General features: G+C 34.7%; 1 protein-coding gene across 1 annotated transcript in view; it reads left to right on the top strand.

Moving 5' to 3' along the window:
- Positions 1 to 20,626, top strand: part of N4BP2 (NEDD4 binding protein 2) — an 86,370-nt gene that overhangs the window by 30,663 nt on the left and 35,081 nt on the right. The window contains exons 5-9 of the mRNA XM_040625114.1: positions 2,070 to 3,219; positions 3,801 to 3,925; positions 8,859 to 8,947; positions 14,296 to 14,372; positions 18,674 to 18,829. Of these exons, the coding sequence (XP_040481048.1) occupies positions 2,070 to 3,219; positions 3,801 to 3,925; positions 8,859 to 8,947; positions 14,296 to 14,372; positions 18,674 to 18,829 (1,597 nt within the window). The remainder of the gene's footprint in view (positions 1 to 2,069; positions 3,220 to 3,800; positions 3,926 to 8,858; positions 8,948 to 14,295; positions 14,373 to 18,673; positions 18,830 to 20,626) is intronic.

Below are 20,626 nucleotides of genomic sequence, written 5' to 3'. Positions count from 1 at the left end.
TTTAGTTCTTGGAAACATACCACTAAATTGCCTACCAAACAGGAGTGCTGATTTGTTGTACTGCTAACACTGTTAAAGTATAGTGGTTTCATCACAACCTTTTCAGCATTGTGTAGTGTTACTTCAAGATTTTAATAGGAATAAAATTTTGCTTTTTCTTAATTTGTTTTTTTCTTTAAATAAACAGGATTATTGAGCATTTTTGTACATGATTGTGTATTAATTTTTGTATTCTTGTGTGAATTGTTTATTCATGTGTTTTTCGTTGTTTTATACCATTGTTTTAATTTTTTCCAACACTCTGTGTAAGGACTTTTCTTTTGTGTGATACATATATCCTGATCTTTTACTTATTTTTACTTAGTACCGTTTTTTATTATATACACGTTAATTTTTTTGGTTGACCTCATGGATTTTCTATTATTTCTTTGTAGAAATATCTATGTTTGCTTGCGTGCATGCGTTCGTTCTTTTTTTCTTCCTTTCTTTTTTTTCCCGTGTTTAGGGCTTCTAACTTCTGTACTATTGCTATAATATCCTAACTTGTCTCTCTGCCAGGCTTGCCCCTCCAATCCCTCTTTGTTTTTCTTCTTAAGGGAACATTAATTGGGTGCTTACTAGGTGCCAGTCCTTGTGCACAGCACATTTTCATGGATTATCTCATTTAATCCTCACAACAACCCTATGAGGTAGGTACTTTGATTAGCCCCATATTGCAAATGAGAAAATCAAGGCATAGGAAAATTAAGTAACTTGTTCAAAGGGTCATAGCCAGCAAGTAGAGTTTTAAGTGTTCGTTTTCTGACTCCAGACCAGAGCTGTACCTCCTGTGCTGTGCTTCCTTTTCATGTTTATTTTCCATAAAACAAAGCACAAAAATAAGCAAAACTCCAAATTTTAAATGCCTAACAATTCTAATTCTGTATTTGTATTATAACAGAAAGAGCTCAGCATTGGAGTCGGACATACCAGTCCTGGCTCTGTCACCTAGTATCTGTGTGACTTGGGCCAAGTTAATATACTTTTTGAACTTCATTTTCTTCATCTATTTGCTAGAAATACTATACCCCCTAGTATTATTTGATGGTTCATTGAGGAGATACATATAAAGCTCCTGGCTCAAATATGGTGACTGATAGTTTCCCTAGAAAGTAAAATTGATATGTCCTACCATGACGTATAGCACTTTTTCCAATTCTACTTAATCTTTTCCAGTTTTGTCTCCTTTATCTACCATACTACTGTGTACCCACACTCCAGCCAACTTCTCTAAATACCTTGAACATGCTTTATGTTTTCAAGACTGGCTTTGCCTTTCCCTTTTGTGTCTGACAAGTTTGTTTTTAATCTTCAAGTCCCAGTTCACATATTACCTTATGTGAAATCTTTCCTTATTCTCCTATAAGGCTGCTATGGCATTTGTGTTTTACTAAAAGTGTGTATTATTTAATCTATATTATATTATAATGTAATTGTCTTTTAATTATCTTTAATTGCCTCCATTAGACTGCAAAAATCCCTTTAGTGTAGTAAGAACTATGTCTTATTTACTTTGAAGAGAGTATGTCTGATATGTAGTACATGCTGATACCTATTTTTTGTATTAAGTGAAATTCATAGTATAAACCATATAAACAAATTAGATTTACAGGAGAGTACTTAAAATCTTAATATTTAAAAGGATAGGCAGTAGCTAAGTGTTTGTTGAATAAATTAACTGGTTTTTGGGTGTTTATAAATAACCGTAATATATGCGGTTATAGGTATTTTTAGATAAAATTTATAGATATTTAGGTTTATTCATATTTATCAGAGATTATCTACTTGTTGGCAGTTTATTATCCTAGCTTATTACAGTTTGTCTGATAGTAACAGCATTGCATGACTCCATCATTCAAACCTTTCACTACTCCAGGCTGGTATATTTGTAAAATATTAATTAAAAAATGACTTGAATATTTATAAATTTCTATATTCCATTCAGTGCAAAAAGTATAATTTTGCATGGATTTTAACCAAATGATATTTTACTGTTTTCAATACACATGTATATTGCTCTTCTTGTACAGTTGAAAATGCAATGGATTGTCTATTAGAATTATCTGCCACTGATGCCAAGGTAGAAGAATCGTCTTCAAAAAGCTTTGCTGCTTCTGAGAACCAAGTAAGTTCTGTGGGACGTGAAATAATGGAAAAGTATCCTCCTGAGGAAGAGAGTGAAGATTCAAAAATGGATTCATTTTTGGACATGCAGCTAACCGAAGACTTGGATTCTTTAATACAGAACGCTTTTGAGAAACTGAACTCTTCTCCTGATGACCAAGTATACTCATTTTTGCCTTTGCAAGGTGTAAATAGTTTTAGTGACCCGAGTGCATTTATAAATTCCGATTCAAGTAGTATGACTCCCATTCTTTCTACACAAAATATGGATTTGAACAGTGAAAATTTAGAGAATTCTGCCTCTGCGTTAAATTCAAACACCTTAATTTCACATTCTGTTTCTGATGAGTCCAGAAGTTTAATAAAGGATGACACATTGGCATTGGAAGATTCTCTTCTCAGTAGTTCTTTAAATGTAGCAGCAAATGACACTATGGTGGGTGGTAGCAATCTCAGTCAAAGACAGAAAGAGCTTTTAGAATCTGAGTGTGTTGAGACTCCGTTCTCTCCAGCCCCTGTAGATTTGGATGCCAGCGAACCTCAGGCTCCTTTAAGCCTTACTGTGCAAAATCTGGGGCTTGATTTACTAGGTACAAGTGGGGATCAGAAATCTACTTCTGTCCCTGATGCGTTTGTACCTTCTGAAGAATTCGGTTTCAAGCCACACAAACATACTGAACTGCCATCAAAGGGGAAAGATGTGAATTACTGCCCTGTACTTACCCCTCTCCCTCTACTGCTGCCGCCTCCTCCGCCTCCACCAATGTGGAATCCAATGATTCCTGCTTTTGACCTCTTTCAAGGAAATCATGGCTTTGTAGCTCCTGTTGTAACCAGCACCACACACTGGAGACCGGTCAACTACACGTTTCCCCCTCCAGTTATTTCTCACACTTCCCCAACAAAGGTATGGAGAAATAAAGAGGGAACAAGTGCTTATCAAGTACAAGAAACCCCAGTTTCTCAGGTTGTAAGAAAGAAGACCTCATCTTATGTTGGACTAGTTCTTGTTCTTCTCAGAGGGCTTCCAGGATCAGGAAAATCGTTCTTGGCAAGGTATGAGGTTTAATTGAGTTTTAAAAAAAGTATAATGCTTGAACCTGAACATTTATGACAGAGTATGAATATGTGAAATGCTGTTGTTGCTTAATACAGATGTTTAGTAACCCCTAAAATCTTTTCTTTTTAATAACTTTTTTCTTACTTTGTAGCTAATAGCAGCACTCTTTTCTCCAGAAGTTTTTACTGAATTCTTCTATCTTAGAATATCATTTTGGGAGATAGAAGAAAAATTTAAAAATAATTCCAAGACTGTGAGCTTCTGAAATCAGTAGAAATGGTTTTATGTGAGAGAGAACTAATTTGAATGGGAAAAAAATAAGTTCAACTTTGATTATAGAGTTACAAAGCCATAATTGATTTTTAATTCAAGGAATAAAATAGACTTGTTTAGGTCAGTTTTCTTGGAGTCAAACTTCTGCTAAGAGGATTTCCAAAATGACTTGTCTGGATATTATTGTATTCTCACTTTTAAATAATAATACTTGAATTCTTTATTTGGATTATGACCTTGTGAAAATTAGGAGAGAGAATTTAGGAGAAAAATTAATGAAAATAATTCCATTTATCATTCACAGGACTTTGCAAGAGGATAATCCAAGTGGAGTTATTCTTAGTACTGATGATTATTTTTACATAAATGGTCAATACCAGTTTGATGTAAAATACTTAGGAGAAGCACATGAATGGAACCAGAATCGTGGTAAGAATAGACATTAGATTTTTGGGTAATATTAAGAGCAATATAAAATATTTGTATTTTGAGAGGTAGATAATTTTTAGAAAGTTATAATTCCCTTTAGTTAATTTTTCCTTTTTAAGATTTTATTTACTTGAGAGAGAGAGAGGGAGTGAGAAAGAGCACGAGTGGAGTGAGTGGCAGAGGGAGAAGCAGACTCCCTGCTAAACAGGGATCTTAAGCTTGATCCCAGGACCCCAGGATCATGACCTGAGCTGAAGGCAGACACTCAACCGACTGAGCCACCCAGGCACCCCCTAAAATGGAATTTGTATTGTTAACTGCTACTCTTTCCTAGATTGATTTTATTGTTATGGGGGTTGACAGTGTGAGAGTAAAAATGGCTCTCCTCAAACTGAATCTGTAGGGAGGTCAGAGATAAAACCTTACTGTTTTTATTAGTGCAACGATCTGTTCACTGAAGATGATATTATCATGAAATGTTTAGTTATAAATAGTTTGAATTTCATATGAGGAATTCTTTTTTTCCTTTTCTTTTTTTTAATAGGCTCCACAGCCAGCGTGGAGCTCAACATGGGGCTTGAACTCAGGACTCTGGGCTGAGATCAACAGTCAGCAGCTTAACTAACTAAGCCGCCCAGGTGTCCCATGAGGAATTCTTAATACACATAGACAATATTTTAGCCTTTATTTTATGATAGTGGCACTGTGATTGTGATTCTTGGATTTGCCATCTTCAGACATTATTAAATTTTTCTGTATTTTTTCTTGAACTGAATATTAAAGTGAGAACTCAGGAATATGAAAATGTACAACAAAAAATGATAACAGTATGATGTGGTGAAGAATAGTCTTGAATTTGGCAGTTACTAGCTATGTAATCTTGTACAAGTTATTTATACTCTTCAAAGCCCATTGTGTTCATCTGTAAAAGGGCTTAATAATACTTAATGCCCATGATTGTTGTTAGGGTTGAGAAAGAAGTGTTTAGCAGGGGTTCAGCATGCCCTCACTACTGCAATAGCCATAGCAATAATAATATTAAGTTAATAGGCAGAACTCTTTTAAACAGCTTTATTGAGATAAGAATCACATGGTTTTAAGCATATTCAGAGTTCTACAACCATCACTACAATTTTATTTTTTTATTATTATTTCTTTCATCACTACAATTTTAGAACATATTATCACCCCAAAAAGGTCCTTTACCCATTAACAGTCACTCCTTATTTCTCCCCAACCTCTCCCAGTCCTAGGCAACCACTAAGTTACTTTCTGTCTCTATAGATTTGCCTGTTGTGGGCATTTCATATAAATGGAATCATATCATATGTGGTCTTTTGTGAATGGCTTTCTTTCACTTAGTGTAACATTTTCAAGGTTCATGTTGTAGCATGTATCAGTAATCCATTCCTTTTTATGGATGAATAATATTCCATTGTATGGATATGCTACATTTGATTTATTCATTCATCAGTTGGTGGGCATTTGGGTTGTATCCATTTTTTGGCTATTATGAATAATGTTGGTATGAACATACATGTCTATGTCTAAACTTTTTTGGAACTACCAACCTGTTTTTCCAAAGCAACTACACCATTTTACATTCCTACTAGGAGTTTATGAGGGTTCCATCTTCTCCACATTGTCACCAATATTTGTTATTATCTGTATATTTGATTATACCTATCCTGGTGGATGTGAAGTGGTATTTCATTGTGGTTTTGGTTGTATTTTCCTGGTGGGTAATGATGTTCAGCATTCTTTGGTGTGTACTTTCGGCCATTAGTTTATCTTCTTTGGAGAATTGTCTGTTTAAGTTTTTTTTTTCAAGATGTGATTTAAAAATTTTTAATATATTCGGGTACAGTCTTTCCCTTAAAAAAGTATTTAAATGGGAAAATAATATTTTCTTGAAAAAATTGTACTTTTTTCTTAAGTATCTTATGTTTTTTTAAAAATTATTTTTTTCATCATGATGAGTATACTCTTTAATCCCCATCACCTATTTTACCCATTCCCCCCATCCACCTCCCCTCTCCTAACCGTTAGTTTGTTGTGTATAGTGAAGAGTCTGTTTCTTGGTTTGTCTCTCTCTCTCTTTTTTCCTTTGCTTGTTTTGTTTCTTAAATTCCACATATAAATGAGATCTTATGTTATTTGTCTTTCTCTGACTGACTTATTTTGCTTAGCAATATACTCCCTAGCTCTATCCATGTTGTTGGAAATGGCAAGATTTCATTTTTTTATGGCTGAATAATAGTCCATTGTGTGTGTGTGTATACACCACCTCTTCTTTATCCATTCGGCTGTCACTGGACACTGGGACTGTTTCCATAGATTTGCTATGGTAATAATACTGCGATGAAGCTAGGAGTGTATGTATCCCTTTGAATTAGTGTTTTTGTACTTTTTGGGTAAATACTCAGTAGGGTGATTCCTGGATCATAGAGTAGTTCCATTTTTAGTTTTTTTTGAGGAAGCTCCATACTGTTTTCCACAGTGGCTGCACCAGTTTGCATTCCCACCAACAGTGCAGGAGGATTCCTTTTTCTTCACATCCTCATCAACACTTGTTGTTTCTTGTACTTTTGATTTCAGCCATTCTGACAGGTGTGAGGTGATATCTCATTGTAGTTTTGATTTGCGTTACCCTGGTGATGAGTGATGTTGAACATCTTTCATGTGTCTATTGGCCATCCGTATGTCTTCTTTGGAGAAATGTCTCTTTGTCTCTTCTGCCCATTTTTTAAATGGCTTTTTTGTTTTTTGGATGTTGACTTGTATAAATTCTTTATATATTTTGGATACTAACCCTTTATTGGTGTGTCATTCAGAAATTTATGTTGAGGTATATTACCTCTAGACCTACTTTGCAGATGGTTTTTCTCATGAATGGATGTTGTACTTTGTCGAATGCTATTTCTGCATCTATTGAGATGATCCTGTGGTTTTTATCCTTTCTTATGTTGATGTGATGTATCATGTTGATTGTTTTGCAAATATTGAACTACCCTGGCAACCCACGAATAGATCCCACTTGATTATGGTGTATGCTTTTCTTAATGTATTGTTGGATTTGGTTTGCTAATATTTTGTTGAGGGTTTTTGCATGGTATTCATGGGAGATATGGGCCTGTAGTTCTCTTTTTTGTGGTGTTTATCTTGTTTTTATTATCAGGATAATTCTGGCCTCATAGAATGAATTTGGAAGTTTTCCTTCCTCTTCTGTTTTTTGGAATAGTTTGAGAAAAATAGGTATTAACTCTTCTTTAAAAGTTTGGTAGAATTTGCTTGTGAAGCTATCTGGTCCTGGACTTTTGTTTTTGGCAGTTTTTTGATTAGTGATTCAATTTCATGCTGGTAATTGGTGTGTTCAAAATTTCTATTTCTTCCTGCTTTAGTTTTGGTAGGTTATATGTTTCTAGGAATTTATTCATTTCCTCTAAGTTGTGCAGTTTGTTGACATACAGGTTTTCATAATATTCTGTAAAAATTGTATTTCTGTGATGTTGTTATTTCTCCTCTTTCTTTAGTGATTTTGTTTATTTGAGTCCTCTCTCTCTCTTCTTTGGTGAGTCTGGCTAGAGGTTTATCAATTTTGTTATCTTTTCGAAGAACCAGCTTCTGGTTTCATTGATCTATTCTATTATTTATTTATTTATTTTGTTTCTGTATCATTTATTTCTGTTCTAATCTTTATTATTTCCTTCTTTTTGCTGGGTTTGAGTTTTGTTTGTCTTCTTTTTTTAGCTCCTTAATCGTTTGCTATTTTTAAATTGGATTATTTGCCTTTTTATTATTGAGTTGTAAGAGAGTACTTTTAAAACGTCCACATAATTTCCTTGTAAGGTTTATTTATTGTGCTTCATCATTAATTTCCTGAATGGTCCAATTCCTTGGGAAAAAAGGTAGTTTTTAAAGAAAATCTCTTGCACAACAGTATATAATAATGTTTTCTTTATTGTAAATCATTACATCTTTTTGTGTGTGTTTATAATTTGTGCTTGTTTTAAAACTTTATTTTGGAATAGTTTTTGATTTATGGAACCGTTGCAAAGGCAATGTAGAATTTCTGTATACCCCTCACCCATTTCCTTCTAATGTTAACATCTTATATAACCGTGGTACATTTGTCAAGACTAAGAGATTAACACTGATATATTATTGTTAACTAAACTCCAGACTTTATTTGGATATTAGTTTTTCTTTTCTTTTAATTTTTAATTTATTTAATTTATTATTATTATTTTTTTTACAATTTTTGTTTTTAATTAGGCTCCATTGCCCAGTGTGGGGCTTGAATTCACAACCCTGGGATCAGGAGTTGCATGTTCTATTGACTGAGCCAGCCAGGCATCCCTGATATTAGTTTTCTACTAAAGTTCTTTTCTCTTCTAGAATCTTATCCAGGATACCATGTTGCTTTTAGCATGATACTGTTTTTAATGATAGTTTTTCTCCCCACTTATACCTTTTATACATGTAATGCACATAAAACTTAGGCAGTTTTTATTTTATAATTTTCTCTGATTATAACTTTAGTATTTATTTATTATTTATTATCCAACATTTATCTGTACTTTTTTATACACTCAAAAGTGATATTTAGAAGTAGAGTTGTGGGGGGCCTGGGTGCCTCATCAGTTAAGCATCCAATTCTTGATTTGGCTCAGGTTGTGATCTCAGGGTTGTGGGATCAAGCCATGCATTGGGCTCTGAGCTGGGTGTGGAGCCTACCTGGGATTCTCTCTCTCCCTCTCCCACTGCCCCTCACCCCTAAAAAAAAAAAAAAGTAGAGTTGTGAGTAAAATTAGTACATATCTATGATTTTCAAATTATAGAAACAAGATCAGATTTTTAAAATTTCAAGAGAATACATAATACTATTAGAAAAATGATTTGTCATTTTCTGTGTTTTTTTTTTTTTTTTCAGCTAAAGAAGCATTTGAGAAGAAGGTGTCTCCTATAATAATAGACAATACAAACCTACAGGCATGGGAAATGAAGCCATATGTTTCTTTGGTTTGTACCATTAATTGTCATAAGTCTATAGTAGTAAGTTTGAAATTGTTGGGGGATGTTAATTATTAAACCAAATCTCAAGCAAACAGTCCTTGAGCTGTCTGTAACTGAGTCTTAAGTGAAATGAGAAAAATAGGAATAGTTTTTGCATAAAGCTAAATTTAATCAGTTTTCAGATTCTGAGATTTGGTTTTTAAATCTTGTGATTATTTTCATTTTTGATGTCTTTTATGAAAAAGTGGTATTATAATTTTATGTTTATATGGATATATATATATATGTATATGCGTGTATGTGTGTATATATGTGTATACACACAAAATATTTTTCCTTATTCCTGTTACTTGGCAGAATCAAAATTGGTGGTCCTTTGCTAGTGACCAAATTTCTTTTGATTTTGCTTTTCTGATAAATTTAGACTTTTATAAATTCAATTCTTCCCAGTTCTCCAGATTTTCCAGATTCTTTTTTTTTTTTTTTTTTTTTTGCCCAGCTTGATGTCACCTTTTCAGGAAGTTAGCATTCTTTAACTTATTAAAAAGCTGAGTGGAGTACTCTTTCTGTTTTCAGGGTACCCTGGCTTACTTCTGTGATAGCATTAAGCACACTGCTTTTATCCATAGGCCATGGGTTGACTAACTGTTTTCTATAAAGTGCCAGATAGTAGATATTTTAGGTTTTTGTGGGCCACATACAGTCTCTTTTCTGTTATCTTTTTTTTCTTTTCTTTTTAAATGACCCTTTAAAGATATAAAAACTATCCTTAGCTCCTAGGCTGTACAAATACTGGCTGATGGTCTAAATTTGGCTCTAAGCCATCTATATATTCATGAGGCTAGGTCTGTTGTTTTATTCATTATTGAATCTTCAGGGTATAGCACTGTGCTTGGCATACAGTAAATATAGATTTGTTGGGTTAAAATGGTGAATGAATGAAGCTTTTGTGATTATGGAGTGTTGTTTATTCCTCCAGTATTAGCACACACATGTCTAGCACATTAAAGCTCAATTTATGTTTCTCAGTTAATGAATGTTGTACTTCTTTAATGTACTCAGCATATGCAGCCTGTACCTCTTTGTTGTGTTTTGTGCATTTGTACTATTTTGAAGGTGTGACTCTTTTTCTGAAGAAAATTAATGTCCTTTGAGAGCAAATGAGATTTTACTTCTGTGCGGGGGCAGTAGAGGGAACAAAGACTCAATTTTAGTACATTGGGAACTGAAATTCAGTGTGCTTTCTGGCCTGAGGACTTCCTAATTTCTAGCCTAACATATTTATCATGGGGAATGCTTTCCCCCTTAACCTTAGTTGACTTCTCTGTTTTCCTTAACTTCCTGCTGTCATATTAGGAAGTTCTTTAACACTCATTTCCTATGTAGAAAATAAAAAAGTCTCTGCATTACTGTGTTACTGATTTTCATTTAGCCTTCAGGCATCCATTGTATTTTTCTTTCCCTTTTTTTCTTATATAATAATTGAAATTATGAAGCTCTTTTTCCAGTGTTGATTCTTTGGCTCTTCCCAACTCTACTTAGAGGTATAAAGGACTATTGCTTATCACAGAATGCCAAATTCATTTTTTCTTCAAAAAGAAGTAGAAATAGCAGTTACTGGAGAGAAAAGGATCACTTTTTGCTCCTTTTGGTAGCAAGATAATGAGAGCTGTGGGGGAGTAGAATAGGTTGGAGATAACAGTCTATTACTATTATGACTGTCATTTACAGAAGTAGTTAAGCAGTAAGGTATGCTTAGTGGCATCTGGCAAAACTTATTACTTTAAATATATATATATATATATATATATTATATATATAGTTCCCCTTGTGAGCTATCACATAACTTAACATAAATTAGAATCCTCCCAAGTAATATGACATTATTAAGATTTGCCTGTTGATATGGGAGTTGAAAAAGTCTTTAAATTCATAGGCTCTTTTTTTCCCTCTGTGTGTATATATTCATTTAAAATTAATTGATCCTAAGAGCTATAGGACACTCCTTTAGGTAATTAGAGACTGGGGCTGTTGCCAGCCCCTGAATAAAGTGTATAAAATTTGGTACTGAGATGAGGAGATGGAAGTGAGTAGACTCATTACAGGGTGTTCTATCACTTCTTACCTAGGTTGATTTTTGGAGCTTTTCTGTCAGAATGATAGAAAATAGCAATGAGTACTTTGCATCTTATCATAAAATTGAGGGGATTAGTAGTGGGAGATGAGGTCAGAGATGTAATGGTGGTTGGGGAGATGGTAGGGCAGATTATATAGGGGCTCATAGATCACTGTAAGAATTTCAGATTTTACCTTGAGTGACATGGAAGATGTATTAATCTGCTCAGCCTGCCATAAGATAGCACAGACTGGGTGTCTTAAACAACAAATTTATTTTCTCACAGTTCTGGAGGCTTGGAGTCCCAGGTCAAGGTCTGGCAGGGTTGGTTTCTGGGTGAGAGTTGTTTTCCTGGCTTGCAGATGGCTGCCTCTTGCCATGTTCTCCTATGGTGTATACATGAGTTCTCTCGTGTCTCTTCTTTCTTGCATACTAATTCTGTCAGATTGGAGCCTTACCCTTATGTTCTCATTTAACCCTAATTATCTCCATAAAGGCCAATCTCCAAACACAGTCACATGGTGGGAGTGGGTTTCAACATAATGGGGTTTGAAGGGACACAGACATTCAGTCCATAACAGGGTTTTGAGCAGAGTAGTGACATGATCTATTAACAGGATTGCTGTAGTGCAGTGTTGAGAATAGACTTGGGGTAAGGGTGGGGGCGGGGATGGCAAGGGTGGAAGCAGGGAGATTAGTTAGAGGACAATAGTGGTAATTAAAGTAAGAGATCATATGGCTTAGACCAATGTGGTGGCACTGAAGGTGACAGTGAGTACTGATTAGATTCTGGATATATTTTGAAAGTAGAGCCAACTGAATTTCTCATTAGATTGATGGATGTGAAAGAGAGAGAGGAATTCAGTGACATAGGGTTGGTTTTTGGCCTGCGTAATGATGGAGAAGGGTTCAGATAAAATAGTTTTGTGGTGGGTGTGGGGTAATGGATTTCAAAAGTTTAGGTTTGAATATGTTAAAATTTTTTTTTTTTTTAAAGATTTTATTTATTTATTCGACAGAGATAGAGACAGCCAGCGAGAGAGGGAACACAAGCAGGGGGAGTGGGAGGGGAAGAAGCAGGCTCATAGCGGAGGAGCCTGATGTGGGGCTCGATCCCATAACGCTGGGATCACGCCCTGAGCCGAAGGCAGGCGCTTAATCGCTGTGCCACCCAGGCGCCCCTGTTAAATTTGTTGAACAGGTAGTTGTATCTATGAGTTTGGAGTTCAAGAGTGAATTCTGAGCTAAAGATACGTATCTGAGAGTCATTACCATATGGGTGATACTCAAAGCCAAGGAATGGAATGGTATTACCAAAGAAGTGAGTATAGATCAAGAATAGAGGACCAAGGGGTGCCTGGGTGGCTCAGTTGTTAAGTGTCTACCTTCGGCTCAGGGCGTGATCCCAGGGTCCTGGGATCGAGCCCCACATCGGGTTCCTCTGCTGGGAGCCTGCTTCTTCCTCTCCCACTCCCCCTGCCTGCGTTCCCTCTTTTGCTGGCTGTCTCTCTCTCTCTGTCAAATAAATAAATGAAATCTTAAAAAAAAAAAAAAAGAATAGAGGACCAAGGACTAAGTGAAGGACTTAAGTGGGAAGAGGTCTGGGCAAAAAAGGACTAGCAAAAAAGAATGAGAACACCCTTCCAGTGGGGCAGGAGGAAAACCAAGAGTGCAGGAAGAAAGTGTTAGGGCTAGGGAGTGATGAACTGTGACAAATGCTGCTAAGAGTCAAGTAAGAGAGGACTGAGAATTAACTGTAGCGTTTTACCAGTGTGGAAGTAATTTGTGGTGTTGATGGGCAGTTTCAGTGGGGTAGCCGGTTGGAGTGGGTTTAAGAGAGGTGAGGAGAGAAATTGGAGACAGAGTGTAGTAATTATTTGAGGCATTTTCTTGCAAAGGGAAGCAGGAAGATGGGGCGATTGCTGGCAGGGGAAAGGGGATTAAGAGTAAGATGGGAGAAATAACTGAATGTGATGGGACTGATTCAAGGGGGAGTGGGGGTGGGAGGTGGGGGGAATTAATGCTACCTCAAAGAGAGGGGTGAATTGCTAAACTCAGTTATCCTTGAGGTGGAGAGAGGAGATGGATCTAGTGTACAAGTGTAGGGCATGGCTTTTAGATTATAGCCATATTAGAATTTTGAAAAATAGAATGAGGCATTATTTAAAATACTTTTAAAATTATAAAAGTAATACATGTATGATAAATATTCCAATTATAAGAAAGAACGCTGAAAAATCCTACTCCCTTGAAGTAGATGCTTTTTTTTTTAAAGATTGATTTATGTATGTATGTATGTATGTATGTATTAATCTTTTTATTTGAGAGAGAGAGTGAGCACACAAGTGGGGTGAGGGTCAGAGGGAGAAGCAGACTCCTTGCTGAGCAGGGAGCCCGACGTGACGTGGAACTCGATCCTGGAACTCCAGGATTATGACTGGAGTGGAAGGCAGACGCCCAATAACTGAGCCACTCAGACACCCAAAGTAGATGCTTTTAATAATATTTTTGAGAATCTTTCTAGAAGTTTTCTATACATGAAAAATGTGTGAATAATTCTTTTTTACCCAAGTGAAAATTCTGTATCTTACTTTCTTGACAGTTTATATTGGGACCTTTTCTCATTAACACACGCAGCATTTTTAAAATTGCTATATTTGGGGGCACCTGGGTGGCTCAGTCAGTTAAGCATCTGCCTTCAGCTCAGGTCATGATCCCAGGGTCCTGGGATCGAGCCACATGTCAGGCTCCTTGCTCAGCGGGGAGCCTGCTTCTCCTTCTCCCTCTGCCTGCTGCTTCCTCTGCTTGTGCTTGCTTACCCCCCCTCCCCCTGTGTCAAATAAATAAATAAAATCTTAAAGAAAAAAATAAAACTGCTGTGTTTGCATTCTACAGCTGTACCTTCATTTATTTAGCCAGTTGCATATTAATAGTCAGTATGTTGTCTTCTTTTGTTATTACAAATAATGGTCAACTGGATAGCTTGTGTGTGCGTGTGTGTGTGTGTGTGTGTGTGTGTGTGTGTATTTGCAGTCTTACGTAATTATTTATTAGTAGCATAACTTTCTGGAAGGTAATTGCTGGGTCAAAGAGATTGTACCTTTTGCCAGTTTAACAAACTCATCACAATTTAGATAATCTTTTAGGTTTCAGTTTTAACATGCTATGAATTTGGAAACGATGCATTTAATTTCATGGAAGTAGTATTTTTAAATACATTTGTCTTTTTTGTATGTAGTCTCAAAAACATAAATATAAAGTCCTTTTCCGGGAACCGGACACATGGTGGAAGTTCAAACCAAAGGAACTTGCAAGGTAAAATTTAGCGACTATTTAAATACATGTTTTTAATTTATGGCAGTGAATAGACAGTCTATCTAGGTTTTTTTCTCCCTGTAAATAATGAATGAAAGAAAATGGATTAGATTGCAGCTTTGACAACAAATTTTGTATTTCCTGTAGACCTTTTTTCAGTTTATGAAGAGTTTGTATCTTTTTGTTCCTAATATTGAGTTAATTAACAGAAACATTCCAGTTGTATTATATAGTCAGTACTTTATTACTTAGTAGTATAATGTCAGTATCTGAAATGAGAACAGATCCTGGGGTTTGGCATACTTGAACCATGTGCTACTGGGAGGAACAAATCATTGTAGCTGTCTAGTGACTTAGAATACTGAAAGGAAGTGAGGGAAGTACAGGTAGAGAAGATAGCAGATGTCTAGCTATCCAGTTATTGCACTACTCTCCCCCCTCCTTGCCCTTCTCCCAAAGGTTTTACTGGTTTACTTGATTGTTTGACTTAAATAAAAATGTTACTTAGTACATGGACACACAATGTATTTTGCTTTGTGCTCTATATTCCCTTAGAGATAACCCTAACTTGATTTTGGTCAGGGTATTTTCTTCTTGGTCATTTTAACTAATTTCAATACTAACTAAAGGACAACCTGATTTTAGTATATTCATAATGTTGTGCAACCATCACCACTATCTAGTTAGCGCACATTTCCATCACCTCAAAAGAAACCCATACCTGCTATTGGTCACTCCCAATTCTCCCTTTCCTTTGACAACTGCCAATTTGCTTCTCTGTCTCTATGAATTTGCCTATTCTAGACATTGCATATAAATGGAATCATACAATTTTGTGCCCTTTGTGTCTGGTACCTTTCACTTAGCATAATGTTTCAAGATTCATCCATGTTGTAGCATGTATCAGTACTTCATTCCCTCATATATTTTTGGTACATTACTAGATTTGGTTTTCTAATATTTTGCTTAGGATTTTTGCATCTGTATAAATGAGTGAGGTTGATGAATAATTTTTTCTTCCTTGCCCTTTCTTACCTGGCTTTGATATCGTGGTTTTAGGTTGATAAAATTAATTGGAAAGTATTTCTTCTTTTTCTCTTTTCTGAGTTATGTAAGTTTGGATGTTTGATAGAATTTACTTATGAAACTTCTGGACCTGGTGCTTTCTTTGTGAGAAGTTTCCGTTGGAATATGTCCATTACACCAAAGTTTCCAAATTTATTAAGACTTTATTAAAACATTATAGTATTCTCTTACCATTTACATCTCTGTTGCATACATACTTAAGTTCCTCTTTTCAATCTGAATATGTTATATGTATCTTCTTTTTTTCTTGATTATTCTCACCAGAGATCAGATTTTTTATTAGCCTTTTCAAATAAACATCTCTTTGCTCGTTTGATCTTTCTATTATAAGTTTGTTTTATGTTCACTTCATTTCTGCTTCTCTTTTATTCTACTTTCTTTGCTTTTTAAAATAATCTATTTTGCTTTGTTTATTCTGTTGTTTTTATAAGGTTTCACCTGAAGGTTTAGGTTATTTTCTTATATGAGCATTTGATGCTATAAGTTTTCCTAGGAAATTAGATGGTCCTAGAATTTTAATATATGATATTACTATATAATACTTTCTTTTTATCATTTATTCTGTAGTTTGCATTATGATTAATTTTACTTTTTAACCCTTGGGTTATTTAAAACTATGTATTTAAGTTTGTGAACAGATGGTTTTTAAATTTCTTTTTTAAGAAATTCATTTTCAACTTAACTGTAGTAGGTAAGATTGTGCCATTTGTGTGACACTAATACTCTGATATTTTAAAAGGTGCATTTTATGGCCTAGTTCATTGTTTTTATAAATGTTTCCTGTTTGCTTGACAAAAATGTATACTGGTTATAGTATATTAATATATTATTAAATCATGCTTATTCTGTTGCTCACATCTTCTATAGCTTTACTTTTTAGAAAAATTTGTTTGACGGGTTAATGTTTAAGAGAGGAATGAGGAAACTTATGTGAGAGGGATGTGTTGAAATCTCCCTTTATTATGTTGAGTATGTCTACCTTTCTTCTTATAAATCTGCCTATTTTCACTTTATGTATTCTGAGGATATTTTTTGATGTTTTTGTATCTGTCTAATTGAACCTTTTATCCTTGTCAAGTGATTTTCTTTGATCCTTAATATTAATTTTTGTTATTAAGTCTAATCTGTCTAATATTAATAGAACTACACCAGCTTCCTTTTAGGATTTGAGTGTTATTTCTTTTTCCATACTTTTACTTTTGACATTTCTGTGTCTTTACATTTAAGTGTATCTCTTATAACCAGTATGACTGGAGTTTGAAAAATCCTCTCTGTCCATCTTTGGCTTTTCATTCTTAAGCTTAATTCTTTTATGGTTATTTTGGTTATTCATATAATTAGTCTTGTTTCTTACTGTCTCACTCTGTACACTTTGTCTTTATTTTACCTTTCCTGTGATTGTTTTTCTTCTATTACAGAAAATTATATATTTGATTTTTTCCCCCTTTTTATCATGCCTTATTTTGGATTTTTTTTCACTGAATGCAGATTTTCTTATTTATTTTTTCCTTCTCTTTTAATTTGGAAATTATATACACTATTTTTATCCTTTTAGTGGTTACATTAAAACTTTGATCACGTAAACCTTAAATTTAAAGTCAAACCATTTTCTTAGTCTTTTTCTCACAAATATAAAGGACTTTTTTCAAACATTTTAACTATTTACCTCCCTTCTGACTTACATGCTGTGATTGTCCAGAATGTACAGACAGTGTGTGTTTTCACTCATATAGTTATTGTTGTGCTTAATTTTTCTTTCATCATAGATATTTCATCTGGGAATTTCCTTCTGTCTGACATTCATCTTTTAGGATTTTCTTTACAGTGTAGTTCTGCTTCATGTCAAACTCTTTTTTTTTTTTAATCTGAAAATTCTTTTATTGCCTTCATTCTTGTAAGATACTTTCATTGGGTGTATATATTCTAGATTGACAGTTTCTGTTATTGAAGATAACATTTAATTCTCTTTTGACTTCCATTATTGTTGTTAAGTCAGCTGTAATTCTAATACTTGGTTTCTTTGTAGATAACTAGTTTTTTTTTTCCCCTTTAATTTCTGGTTTCTTTTAATATCATCTCTTTATCTTTGGTGAATGAAATTTCAGTACCATGTTTCTAGTAGATTTCTTAATATGTATCTTGTTTGGGATTTATTGGGCTTCTGAGATCAGGGGATATCAGTGATGTCTTTGATCAGTTCTGGAAAATCCTCAGCCATTTTTCTTAAATTGCTTCTGTCCCATATACTTTCTTTCTGGGACTTGGATTAGATGTATACTATCTTTTTGCTCTGTCCTCTATGTCTATGTCTCTTAACTTCTCTTTCATATTTTCTATCTCTTTGCTTCTCTGTGATCTGAAACCAGACAAGATTGAGGTAGGTAAATATGAAAGTGAGATTTGCCCAAGTGGCAAATACTAATATTATCTCTGGGATCCAGACACTAAGCCTTGGATCCAACCCAAGATAGGAATATTGCAACTGAGATGTTTTCATTAAGACAAAATCCTTGAGGGACTAAAGCATATCATCTGGCCTCCTGGCAGATGCAAATCCAGATGTTGTATGAAGGAAAGCACGGCAGTTTAAGGCCTAAGGATTCTCATATATTAGGTTTAACTAAATATGAGTTCATAAAAACACGCGAATAAGCTCCCATGAGTGAAAGCACAAATATGACAAATTTCATATTTGGACATCCGGAGACTTCATATAGCAGGAATTTTTTTTCTTTGCTTGAACTTAAAATGTATTAAAACATATGTTTGCTTTAATTGACTTGGGATCCAGTTTTATTGTAATAGGAAGGCCCTTTGGACATCTAATCGGCCATAATGGCATAAGGAGAAGATTGTAGTGGGATTTTTTGTACTTACTAGTTAATAATTAGTCTTGAAGTTATGGTCATATTCTTATGAAATTTTTTTTTCAGAGCTTGAGAATAACTTCTTTTACAGTTATTAGGATCTGCTGGTTTTTTCCAAGTTGACAAATGATGTTTGGAAAAGATTGTATGGAATGATTAAAAAAATGGTAATTTAAGACATCCTGAATAAGATGAAATTAGAATCTAACACTATATATTGTGTTATAATAAACCAGCTTAGATATTTTTACATATTAGAAATAATATTGTTTTTCTTGACATTTTATATTCCAGTTTTTAAAACAATTACCAATGTTCCTTCTACCCTTTTCTCCCCTGGAATTTTAGGCGTAATATTCATGGGGTAAGCAAAGAAAAAATAACAAGAATGTTGGAACATTATCAGCGTTTTGTTTCAGTGCCAATAATCATGAGTTCTTCAGTTCCAGAGAAAACGGAACGTATTGAGTTGTGTGCCTATTCTTGCGAGGACAGAAGTACTAGGTAGGTTAAAGTCCCTGTATATACAAATTCAGTTCGAAATGTAATTAAAAAAGAAGGTTGGAGCTTGTGAAATCACTGCCAAATAACTTTAAAAATAAAAGTAGACGTTTATTATTTGTAGGGTTTGAATATAGTCTTACCTGAAGCAAGATGTATATGGTTAGCAAGAGAAGTGTGGTTACATATGCAATGAGATGGGAGAGTTTTCATTGTCCTCAGGGTTTTGTGGCTCCACCTTTATACTGAATACTCCTGCCTTCTTTATTTACTGCCCGCTATTCCAGTGTTTATCTGTTATTGCCTGTCATTATTTTGTATCTAGTCACATCACTTCTTAATTTCCTTAGGTTTTTGTAAAAATACCCTTTCTAGTTAGTATTATAAAAATTAATTATTAATGGATACTTTGACTAAGTAATACAAGTCACAGCCTTTTCAAAGTTTGTAGTCCAGCATAGTACTGATTCTATTAAACATTTAGGACATATAAGCAATTGAATAGATAGGTGAGTCAAAGAATAACCTTAAATATAAATAGAGCTCTAAGTTGCCCACACTTTTTGGTGATAAGGAATGGTGAGGCTCTGTTAAAAAGGAGTTGGGAAGAGGAAATTCATAAATGCTCTCTTATTGAGGAGCTGTGTTGCAAAGTGTTTTAGAGCATGGGCCCCTGAGCTGTGTTTCCTAGCTTCAAATCCCAAGGCTTTGTAATCTTTGACAATTTATAGAATCTCTCTGTACTTCGGCTATTCATTTCTAAAATGGCAATAATAACACTTTGCTCAAAAAAATCTCATAAGGATTATGAATTAATACTTTTAAAAGACTTAAAATAGCATCTGGCATATAGAAAACTCAGTGTTAGATTTGATTTCATTTAGGAAGGCTTCATGGGAGAGTGGGGACTTTGAGAGCTCCTGGAAGTAAAGAAAGAAAGAAAGAAAGAAAGAAAGAAAGAAAGAAAGAAAGAAAGAAAGAAAGAAAGAAAGAAAGAAAGAAAGAAAGAAAGAAAGAAAGAAAGAAAGAAAGAAAGAAAGAAAGGAAGGAAGAAAGAAAAGGAGAAAGGAAGGAAGGAAGAAAGGAAGGAAGGAAAGAAGAGAGGGAGGGAGGAAGGAAGGAAGGAAAGAAGGGAGGGAGGGAGGGAGGAAGGGGCACCTGGGTAGCTCAGTTGGTTAAGCTTCTGACTCTTCATTTCCACTCAGGTCCTGATCCCAGGTTGTGAGATGGAGCCTCAGGCTCTGCGCTCAGCAGGGAGTCTGCTTGAGTATTCTCTTCCTCTCCCTTCTCCCTTCCTTCCCCTTCTAAAAAGAAAGAAAGGAAGGAAGATGAGTTGATAAATTATGACTAAGGAAAAAGCACTGAAGTTGAAAGTGTAATGATTAGGCAAAAGTGCTCTAAGTCTGAAACTAACATTGAGGATGGTTTTAAAAAATTTAACAGGTGACATTTCAAATGACAGCTCTTCTCCCTTTCTCTCATTTCTTTTAGTTGTGCAAATCATGTTGACTCCTTGTGACTTTGTAAATGAAGCTTAAGCATTATCCTGTAGCATATGACAGGTGTTATAGAGGCAGACCTCTTTTCACATATATTAAGCTAAAATAGTTCTGAAAGAAACCAGGGAGGTGGTGTCCTCTTCTGGGAACAAATTTAGAATCGTCACTTTAATATTTAATGCTGTGAACACCTTAACTGAAAATCTCATGTTTGCTATTTAATTTGAAAAAAGTTTGAGTGCTTCCTATATGCCAAGCATTGTGTTAGGTGTTGGGGTTACAGTAAAGGGATGTATTCATA

This window comes from Ursus maritimus, unplaced genomic scaffold (assembly GCF_017311325.1).
Source record: "Ursus maritimus isolate PB19 unplaced genomic scaffold, ASM1731132v1 scaffold_8, whole genome shotgun sequence".
NCBI classification, from domain to species: domain Eukaryota; kingdom Metazoa; phylum Chordata; class Mammalia; order Carnivora; family Ursidae; genus Ursus; species Ursus maritimus.
This window is presented reverse-complemented; position numbering and strand designations above follow the sequence as displayed.